This window comes from Lynx rufus, unplaced genomic scaffold, assembly GCF_022079265.1.
Source record: "Lynx rufus isolate CCGP_SWC_20201006 ecotype Redwood Valley unplaced genomic scaffold, mLynRuf1.p SCAF_30, whole genome shotgun sequence".
In the NCBI taxonomy this organism is placed as follows: Eukaryota; Metazoa; Chordata; class Mammalia; order Carnivora; family Felidae; genus Lynx; species Lynx rufus.
The window spans coordinates 1,015,669-1,026,214 of NW_025814846.1; the positions used below are offsets into that span (position 1 = coordinate 1,015,669).

The 10,546-nt window shown below is 47.2% G+C and overlaps 1 protein-coding gene across 2 annotated transcripts; it reads right to left on the bottom strand.

Moving 5' to 3' along the window:
* Positions 1-1,185: 1,185 nt before the first annotated feature.
* Positions 1,186-9,753, bottom strand: GCNA (germ cell nuclear acidic peptidase). 2 transcript variants are annotated; one of them, XM_047092600.1, is made up of 6 exons: positions 9,265-9,753; positions 7,975-8,065; positions 4,712-4,856; positions 3,352-3,490; positions 2,173-2,377; positions 1,186-1,860 (listed from the first exon to the last, which is right to left on the bottom strand). In XM_047092600.1, exons 1-6 carry the CDS (start codon positions 9,509-9,511, stop codon positions 1,614-1,616), a joined length of 1,074 nt encoding a protein of 357 aa, XP_046948556.1. In that variant the 5' UTR covers positions 9,512-9,753; the 3' UTR covers positions 1,186-1,613. The 2 variants fall into 2 exon arrangements, with proteins under 2 accessions (XP_046948556.1, XP_046948557.1); XM_047092601.1 differs by lacking the exons at positions 7,975-8,065; positions 9,265-9,753 and adding an exon at positions 6,439-7,008.
* Positions 9,754-10,546: the final 793 nt, after the last annotated feature.

Sequence of the window (10,546 nt, forward strand, 5' to 3'; positions counted from 1 at the left end):
CCCTCTAGAAGTTGGAAAAGACAAGGAAATGGATCCCCAAACCCCAGTTCCTCCAGAGAGAAACCAAGCCCTGCCCACACCTGGATTTCAGTCCAGTGAGGTTGGCACCAGATTTTTTTAATGTTTATTTTTGAGAGAGACAGAGCATGAGCAAGGTGGGGTGGGGGCAGAGAGAGAGGAGACATAGAATCCGAAGCAGGCTCCAGGCTCTGAGCTGTCAGCACAGAGCCCAACACGGGACTCGAACTCACAGACCACGAGATCATGACCTGAGCCAAAGTTGGATGCTTAACTGACTGAGCCTGGGGTACCTAAGTACCCCAAGCACCAGATTTATGACCTCCAGAGCTGTAAGAGAATACATTTGTGTTGTCTGAAGTCACTAAGCTTGTGGTCATTTGCCATGGCAGCAATAGGAAATGAATGCAATCTTGGCCCCAGTGTGTACCCTGGATGCCTCCCAGGAGTGGGGGGGCTGCTGAAGTGCTTATGGGCAGTCACAAAAGTCATAGAGAAAAACCAGAATGGAGAGTGCTCTTCCAGACACACTGTGGAGAGCTTCATATGTCCAGGGTCTTGGACAAAAGACCTGACAGTTTGTTCTGTGCTGTCAGGCTGTCAATGAATAGACTCAGTTAACAAGTGAATTGCAGAAAACAGTTTATTTATTTTTCTAATCTTATGAACAGCTACACTGGCTTACATGGCTTTATTCAACATCAAGAACAACTCAATTCATGAGACATGTCTGTTTCTTATTTCTAAGTAGGTATAACAGGTTCCACCTGCCAGCAGCCCGGGTTTTGGAGAGCCACCTTTGAATCTGGTTCACTTCCCAGCGCCATTCTCCTTTTCTCAACCTGCCACTCTTGAACAAGCATTTCTCTTATTGCATTTTGTTCTACATCTTAAAACTATGTTTTTCTTACTGTATGTGTTCTACGTCTTAATCTTAAAACTATGGCCTTAACACTATGGGTTTCTCTTAGTGTATCTTATTCTACATCTCAATCTTTTTTAAAATATTTTTTAATGTATTTATTTTTGAGAAAGAGAGCACGCAAGCAGGTGAGGGATAGAGAGAGAGGGAGACACAGAATCCGAAGCAGGCTCCAGGCTTTGAGCTGTCAGCACGGAGCCTGACACGGGGCTCAAACTCACAAACCATGAGATCATGACCTGAGCCGAAGTCGGATGCTCAACTGACTGAGTCACCCAGGCACCCCTCCACATCTTAATCTTAAAACTATGGTCTTAACACTATGGGTTTTTCTTACTATATCTTATTCTACGTCTTAACACTATGGGTTTCTCTTATTGTATCTTGTTCTATGTCTTAATCTTAAAACTATGTGCTTCTCTTACTGTATTTTGTTCTATGTCTTAAAACTATGGAGTCTAAGTAACACCCAAGGTGGACCCAAAGGGCTTCTGAGTACTGTCAAAGGCACAGAATGGTTACCAACAGAATCCTTAGTTAAGAACAATCATCACTACAGTATGAAGCTATAAAAACACACTTAAATCCTAGTATTCATTGCAGGAAACAAATGTTTTCTAAAACTTCTTAGCAGTGGAGGACTCAGCTCACACAAGTATAGTCTCAGATAACCTTAAGGATTTCGCTTGTGCTTAAGGGCATAATCCTTGCTGAGCTGTCTCATCACATCGCCATGGCTTAGCCCTTCCGCTGACTGTTTAACCAATCTATAATTCTCCTGCACATACTTGGCAAATGGTCTCACATGGGGCGCAATGGGGGTCCCATCCTTACGAATTAGCGGCAGCATGATCAGAGTCCCCTTGCACTTGGCACAGATAAAGCGGTCGGTGTTCAATGATTTGGTGTAGCGGCCGACTCTAAGGAGGAAAAGAGACATCATGCAGTAAGGGAATCAGTCACTGTACCTCAGCATCTTCTCCGACCTGCTGGCGCTGGCCCAAAGCAAGACTTTTTGCCTGGCTTCTCAGAGAGTGGGGCACCAAGCAGCAGCAGCAGTCTGAGGTCAGCTCAAAGTAGAAGAGAATGAAGGAGGAAGACACGGAAAGGAGTAGAGATGTTTCACTCGTCCAGCCAGCTGGCCACATACTTACCAACAAAATCACAGAGAGCCAGCTGGAAGTCATAGCAGAAACAGAACAGAGGAAAGTCTGAGAGGCAAAGGGTCTCACCTGGCTTTGCACTGAGTGCATTCATAATGAATCTTGTAGTTAATCTTGTAGTTATGGCAACGGGTGACCAGGGGCAGCTCTGGGTGCACCAGGTTCGATTTTTTGGCATAAAACTTCCATGAGTCGCCATGAGAATCACGAACACCATCAATCAGCCAGGAGGCCGCGTGGCAGATTTCATGGATCAAAGTATCCCGAAGGCGGTCTTGGAAGAGAGGGAGGCAAAGGAAACATGAGCACTTAAACCCATTCCCTCCGGCCTGCTACCCACTAGACTCTCAACCCCACCACATGCAAAGCCATCTGCTACAAGTCTACATGGGCAGTCGTGAGTGTTAGCTTCCCAGGATTCTGAAAGGGACATCTGTCCCCTATGTAACCGATTTTGTTGATGTCAGAGACAACAATCCTTTCAGGACAGCTCCAGCATGCTCTTCTTTTTGGGGGATGCTGCTGCTACAAATACACCCAGTCAAGACCTGGGTTACGTTAAGTGGACGGGGTGGGGAGCAGTGGCTATGGCCTTGGGATTTGGTCAGGAGAAGCTCCACGGAAAAAGGGGGATTCTGAGCTGGGCCCCTAACAACTGACTGGCTTTGCAAATTTGAAAGGCCATTCTAGGTGTGGTGAGAAATGTAAACAAAGGACAAGGCCAGGAAGCTGTGTGGTGCATTCTGAGAGGCAGTGTGAAGAAAGTTTCGCTGAAGCACAGGACACGCTAGAGGCGGCATGCTTAGAGATAAGCCTGGCTGAGCAGAGTGGGGGGCAGGCTGCGACAGCCTGGAAAGCCAGGTGTTTTGTGGAAAAGCGACACGGTGGTATGTAGGAGACTGAGTGGAGCAGGGAGAAGGGTGAGGTGACAAGGCCTTACACCTGGGTGGGGGCAAAGGAATGATGACAGGAGGGTCATTATGAAAATCTGGTTGATTGGTTAGCTACGGGGGACCCTGAACCTCAGTTAGCAGGGAGCCAGCTGCAGTGAGAAAGTTACCCTAATGGAAAGATGGCCAAGTTGGATTCTCAGGAATGAGGAGACATCGTTAGGAATGTCTTCTGAGCAAGACATTCGTAGTAGGCCTATCTACCCAGGAATGGCAGGAGAAGATGTGACACAGGCTGCCAGAAAACACCAGGACTTAAGAGTAACTTCATGGGCCTGTGTCAGAAGGCTGCCATTACCTGCGGAGTCGCAGACTTTCAGAGAAATCTGGATCTTCGCGTAACGCTCCTTCTTCGGGTACCGTGTCTCGCCAGTAGTGCACAAGCCAGCAGTTCTCAGCATCTTCTTATTCCAGCCGATATCGATTTTCTCTGGCAGCTGAGAACAAAAAGCAAAGCAGGCAAGTCAGAGAGCAGCTTCGAGCAGACCAAAGGATCTTGGCTCGGGAGTTTTGCAAGCCTAAACATTCTGGGGAGAATCAAAGCCAGGCTGAAGCCCAGGTGAGAACAACTGACAGGCAATCAGGACCTAAGGGAGACTGCTGAGTGTGTACAAAAGCAAGATGTGCGCTGCCCGGCACGGGGACAAGCGTCAGGGAGAGAAGTGCAAACCCACCGAGGTAGAAATGGAACCCTGTGGGTACTAGAAGTGGTGAGGTGAGATTGTACATGCACCTTGGTCTACTCCTCGGTCCCGTGAGGTAACACCCCAGTCATCAGGAGTGATTTACCCAAAGGCTGGGGAGCCTTAGAAAGATCTGAAAACCCTACCGGCAGGAAATTTCATCAGCAGCAATAATAAGAGTCTGAAAAACCTAATGACCACTGAGTCTCTCTGCCTCCAGGTTCTCTCCAATCCAGTATAGGCCCCACACTACAGACAGGTTAGTTTCCCTCAGTAGACGCTTTGTGTCCTATCCTGTCCCTGTGAGGTGGTGCCTGCTGATTTCAATTTCAGCGCCCCCCTCCAATCTGATTCCAAAGGCCCTCCGTTATCTAGTGCTACGCTACCAAAAACAAGTGATGGCCGACGTGTATCACTTACTAGGTCATAGGCCCTGTTCTAGGTACTCCAGGTATATTACCTTCCCTAGGCCCAACCATAATTTTATGAAGTAGCAGGTACTATTATCACTCCCATTTTGCAGATGAGAAAACCAAGAAAACCGAGGCAAGGGAGGGGGGAGGTAACTTGCCCAAGGTCACACAGCTCTTCCCCATTATTCCTCAGCATAAACCCTCTCTTCCAGATAGTCAAGCCTCAACACATGCCTCACACGTGCCCTCTTCCATCACTGCCACTCTCTCCACATCCTTCAGTCTCCCCCCACTCCACAGCCAATCTTATTTCCTCACCACTGAGGCACTCAGTGATTTTTCTGCCTCTGCTGATGTCCTGTGCTGGTAACAAGTCTGTACCATATATTATTACCCACAAACATTGTCTGTTTCTTTCACGTGTGCATGTATCATCTCCCCATCTAAACTGACACCTCTCAAGGGCAGGAAATATACAGCTAGCATATCTGCACACCTCACAGCACCCAAGAGCACTGGGCATATGACAGGTGCTCATTAAGTGTCTATTCACCGACTTTACCTTTTTGTCAAAGACAGATCTGTTAAACAGACTGTACATTTCCTGAACCAGGCTGTCCTTATTTTTCTTGAACTTCCTTCCAGAATACTGCTTTGCCTTTTCCACGTCATGCAAGAAACATCCAGGTATTTCACAAACGGAATGCCTGCAAAGGTAAATTCAACTAAGTTTTGTATAGCTAAAGAAGTAAATAGCAGAAATGCATACGTACAGGTCATATCCGGAGAGACTCAGAAAACCTGTCGGTCTCTCTTCCTTCTAACTACCTTATAGGAGAGCATTTCCCAAAGTTCCATTTGTAGACTTTTCCTACTCACTGCTTGCATCCTCAGAGATGTGAAGTCCGTGGTTACAACCTCCACTGGAGTGATCTCACACCTGTATCTGCAGTCTTGATCTCTCTCCTGGGATCCAGTTCCGAATTTACAATCGCCTGACGCAAATTTCCACCTGATTAACAGGAGTATGTCCCCCCCACCAATGTGTTTAACTATCTGACTTCTGTTATAGCAGGCTGAAGACCTCAGAGACATTTTAAAATTCATTTCCTCCCCTGCCCCATATATTCAACAGGCACAAAGACTGCTATCTCCTTCACATCATCTCTTCTATCCAGCCTTTCTTTCCACCCCACGGTCACGAGCCTAGTTCAAGTTCCCCTCTTCCCCTTGATGCCTTGCCACTACAGCATTCCTCTGTGCTCCTAACCTCCAGGCTCTTTTCCTTCTAGTCCAACCACACACACACACTTCAGGTTCATTTTTTCTAGGCCGTGTTCCAATTATGTCCCTCCCTGGCTTTTCACTGACTGTTGGGCCTAGCATTCAAGGCCCAGGTCAATCCAGTCCCAACATCTGTGTTCCAGCTACCATTTCTACTCTGGCCAAAGTGGGCAAGTTAAACATTCTCTGCACAGGAACTGTGATTTCCCACAGTTCGTTCATGTCTTGGCACAGCGTATGTGCCCATGACCGCTAGAACGAGTACATCTCTACCTCTCCTGAGAACAACCATGTGTGTAGTGCTTTACCATTTGTGGAGAACTTCTTTTTTGCATGACCTTATTTGATCCTCACCACCACCCCCCAAAGAAGCTATTGCTCTTCTTCCTATCTCCACTTGATGGATGAGGAAACTGAAGGTCAGAGGTTAGGTGACCTGCCCAAAGTTCCCAGACGCTGAATCTTCTGGCCCAAATCTCATGGTTTTCCCATTAGACCACTATTGCTGCCCCATCTTTCGAGGCCTAATTCAAATGCACAAAGAACAGTGCTAATCACATAAAGGACTCACAGTTGTAACAGCTATTTAAACTAAAGTGTTTTTCTCTTGGCCAACAATAATCCACAAGACCAAAGAGATGAGCCCACAGAGCTGGACACATAAAACCAGAGCAGACACAGGTTAAGTGAGCTTCTAACTCAACAGAACTCCTGAGACTGAGATTTTGTAGCACACTCATTAACCCCTTATGTCACAGTGGGGTGGCTGGGGCACGGAGAGGAAAGAAATACCAAATGAGGCAAAGACAGCTAAAAGTAAGCGTCTGCACCCCAAAGCCTGCCCCTGGTGACTAACACTTCTGCCTCCAATGACTTACTCTGAAAGCAAATCTGCACCCAGAAAGGTAGCAGATGAAAACCTAAACCACCTGCAGGCCTCGGCAGAGAACGTGACCCCCATGTGCATCAGCGCTCACATCAAGCAGGCCCTGTGGCTTAGCATACCTTTCCCCACAATGCCTGTGCCACTTTGCTGCAGGTGGAACAATCTCCACATCAGAGCAACCAACGAGACCCCAAATGGGTACATCAGACACCATGACCAGCTACACAGGAACAAACGCTAAGCACAACAGGAAGCCTCCTGACTGAAACAGGAAGCACCGAGGCAACAGTGAGGACTCCAAACAGACCAGCCTCCTTTGGATGATGCAGAGGACAGTGACACAAAGGGGCAGCTTACATGCCTTCTTTTGTCACGTCACACCACAGCAAAGCAACTTGGGAGCCACCCAACACACGTGGCCCTACAGGCAAAGCAGCTGAAATATATATCAAAAGAAACTCTGCTGAAAGGGGATCCACCTAAGAGAGAACAGGCCAAACTCCATTTGCTACCTCACCGGGCAGGAAGTGCAGAAACAAGGAGAGCCTCTGTTCGGGGCCAAGGTGCTCTGTTGCCCCAGTGCCCAACACACCGTTCCTCTTCTCATAAGATGCATTTATTGGCAGGGTGCCTGGGTGGCTCAGTCGGGTAAGAGTCCAACTTCAGCTCAGGTCATGATCTCACGGTTCGTGAGTTCGAGCCCTGCATTGTGCTCTGTGCTGACAGCTCAGAGCCTGGAGCCTGCTTCAGATTCTGTGTCTCCCCCCTCTCTCTCTACCCCTCCCCCACTTGTGCTTGCTCTCTTGAGATAAATAAGTAAATTTTAGAAAAAGAATTTTTTAAAGATGCATTTATTGCCCCAAAATACAGTTAAAACAAAATAAACACACAAGCTTCAGACATATCCTTGGTCTTGTTAAGAGAAGTCAGATATAAGTATATATTACTCCTGAATGCAAGTAAGAATGAAGAAAATTAGGCTTACAATATCCTATTTTTAAGGGAAAAGGTAAGAAGTTGGGGGAATCTGAATGAAAAAAACCTGTTAGCTTTTTGCTTCAAGTATTAATATGTTCTTGGTCCAAATGACCTGTTGTTTTCAGGCTCAATTACCTATAACTTCATAAAAAGAAAGGAACTACAAGCAGTTTCACCCTAATGTTGACGCCTTAAAAATTTGCAAGAATAAAAACAGTAGTGGGAGCAACTGGGCACATCCCAAGCCCTAGAAAAACCTGGAAGACAACTGCCCTCCAACACCAATGGATTGGAACATGTCAGTTCTGCCTTCTCACCATCTCCACTGCGTTTGCTTTGGTTTAGTGTAAACTGGTGGCCACGAAGCAGTATTTAGCCTGAAAAAAGGCTCTGGTTTGGCCACACATCATTTTTTGATCGGAGTTTAAGGACCAAGGAAACCTCAAGAGGCCAGAAGTGATGTGGGGGCAAAAGGGAGGTGTGGAACAGTGGGCTGCTCCTCCCTTTCCTCCTCCCCCCTCTTATGCTCTTCCAATTCAGGGATGGACACACTGTCCCCCCCCCCCCCACCAGACTCTTTCATCCCCTTGAAGACCCTCTCTCATGCCCAGTGGACTGCTTAACACATGACAATTATACAATCAATTCCCGTTCAGTCCGATACGGACAGTACGTACCCAGTGTGGCTTTTGTCACATTTTGCTGCATGGGGCTTCCTCTTAGAAGCAAACCTCTTTGAAGGCCCACGTGTTTTTGGTGCTGTAACAGCTGAAAAGAGAATAGCTCATTTGCACCCTGAAAATTGATCCCAGCAAGCAGCTGGCAGAAAGGTAAACCCAGGAGGAGGCCTCACAGCCACACCCAGAGCACTATCTAGAAACGAAAACGGTCTAAAGCCTGTATACTGTCCATTGGCCAGCGTGACAGATTTTTATCTATGGGAATCACAGAGCTGCCAGCAGAGAGTAGGCTGGGTAGGGTTCTGTCATAGGTACCAGGGACTATAATGAGACCACATGAGCACGCCGCTATAGGTCAGATTGTGTGGGCACCTGAGGCACATGCAGTGTAAGGAATGCTGTCCACACTTGCTCCAAGGGCAAGACTGGATCATAGGCAGTGCCAACACTCGATACGCAAGCCAGATGGAAAGATTTCTAGCACCCATATACTGCTAACTGCTCTAGCCAGAGACTTCCCCATCAGGAGTATCATTTATTTGGTTATTAAAAAAAAAGTATTAAACATCTATTATGTGCAAAATACCAGGCTAGACCCTGGGAGAGACTTCAAAATGAGTTAGGGTCTTCCCTAGAGGTCTTCACAAGAGGCTCACCATCTACTGGGGGAACAGTTTCAGAAACATAAGACAGCTGGGGAGGGTGGGGCGCCTGGGTGGCTCAGGTCATGATCTCACAATTGGTGAGTTCAAGCCCTGTATCGGGTGAACTCATGCCCCGTTTCTGGTGAGCCTTGCTTCTCTCTCTGTCCCCCCCAGCTCACCTGCACCCCCCTTTCTCAAAAAACAACAACAAAAGACAGCTGGGTAAGTGCTCTAGTAGAGATGGGGGTCTGAGAACTTTGGGAATCCAGGAGGGTGGAACATCTCTGACCTACAGTTCCCTACAGGAACTGAACATTGGGCTGGGTCCCAAGAAAAAAGGGATTATATCCTCAGGCCAGAAAGCACAAAGAGAAAGCATGGAGGGAATGGTAAAATACTAAGACGTGGGCATTCCTCCCCCATTTCCAGAAAGATCCTTTTCACCGGGATGGCTGTCTCCCCTGGCCGCTAGGGACCTGCTGAGATGGCTTAAGGTTGGCGATCAGGACAGGCAGACCTCACAAGACAGACATATCCAGGGGAAAGGGCATGGCAGGCATGGCTGGCACACTGCAGGCAGGTGGTGGGGGGGCGGTGCTGGGCTTGTTCAGTGGGACAGGCCTACTTGATTCAACTGGCTTACCGGGCACCACACATATATTTTTGGTTTTGCTCTTCCTTTTCCTTGGTTGCTCCACCACAGGTGCTGGCTTTTCATTTGGAATCTCCACCTCAGTCTCAGCAACACCTGGCGGTGGGCAGAGATTTTCACCACCGCCCAGCTCAGCAACACCAGCAGATGAATTGTGCTGGCAGACATCAAAGGCCTCCATCTCTTTTTCATTTGAGGAGCTTTGGCCCTGACCACACAAATTGCCATCTATGATCATCACGGGGCCCTCGAAATCACTATCATCATCAGAAATAACTATTGGAGGCTCATCGATGGCAGGCTTCTCGATGTTAGAAGACACATATAGAACCTCATCTGAAATTCAAAAGACATAATCATGTAGAAATATACTCCCTCTGCCCCCCTTTAGATTATTGAGCACAAATTTAACAAACTGGAAGCTGTGACATTATGACTCACAGTTAAGCATGGATTATTTTAGAGGCACCTGGGTGGCTCAGTCGGATAAGGATCCGACTCTTCATTTCGGCTCAGGTCCTGATCTCAGGGTTCATGGATTCAAGTCCCATGTTGGGCTCTGTGCTTAAGGGCCTGCTTGGGACTCCCTCTCCTTCTCTCTACCTCTCCCCGGTTCTCTCTCTCCCCCCAAAATAAATAAACTTAAAGTAAAAAAAAATTAAAGAAAGAATCCATTATTTTAGATTGTTTTCCCTCTATCCCTTCTTTACTTGACTGAGCGCAGAGACAGATAAAATAGCAACCCAAGTCTAGTGGCAATTTTCCAAATCACACTATGTAGCACATTGCAGGTGCTCGGTGGTTCCCAAACACAGCTCTGCAGACTTGTGTGCTGTCACTGCTCCACAGAAAAACAAGAGAAATCAGAATAAAGTGGGCTTTTTCCCTACCAAGTTCGAGCTCTATAATTTAAAGGATTGTCCTTGAGATTACATCCTCCCTGAACTTTTGCTTTCTATACTTTATGCAATTACACTGATACTAGATGGTACTGGAATTTGCTCCCATTTTTAGACAAAATTTAATGTTCTAACTAGTCCATAAATGCAAAGGTCTCAGAGCCACTGATGTAAGTGTGAAGGGTTCAGTCCTAACACCAGCACTGAGAGACCTTGGGAACATTTGGAATGTCCCCACCCTCCCCGAGCATCCCTTCATCTGGAAATGAGGCATGGCATGTCTAATACCACATGCTCTCTGGAGTCTGTTCAGAGCCCAACTTCCAGGTTTCTAGGATTCCAGATGTTACACACACACACACACACACACACAC

Coding starts and splice junctions, on each gene's coding strand:
- GCNA (XM_047092600.1), bottom strand. CDS start 9,511: ATGATCATAGATGGCAATTTGTGTGGTCAGGGCCAAAGCTCCTCAAAT. Junction 2,378..3,351: donor GAAAGTCTGCGACTCCGCAG/GTAATGGCAGCC, acceptor CTCTCTTCCAAG/ACCGCCTTCGGGATACTTTG. Junction 1,861..2,172: donor TGCACTCAGTGCAAAGCCAG/GTGAGACCCTTT, acceptor TTTCCTCCTTAG/AGTCGGCCGCTACACCAAAT.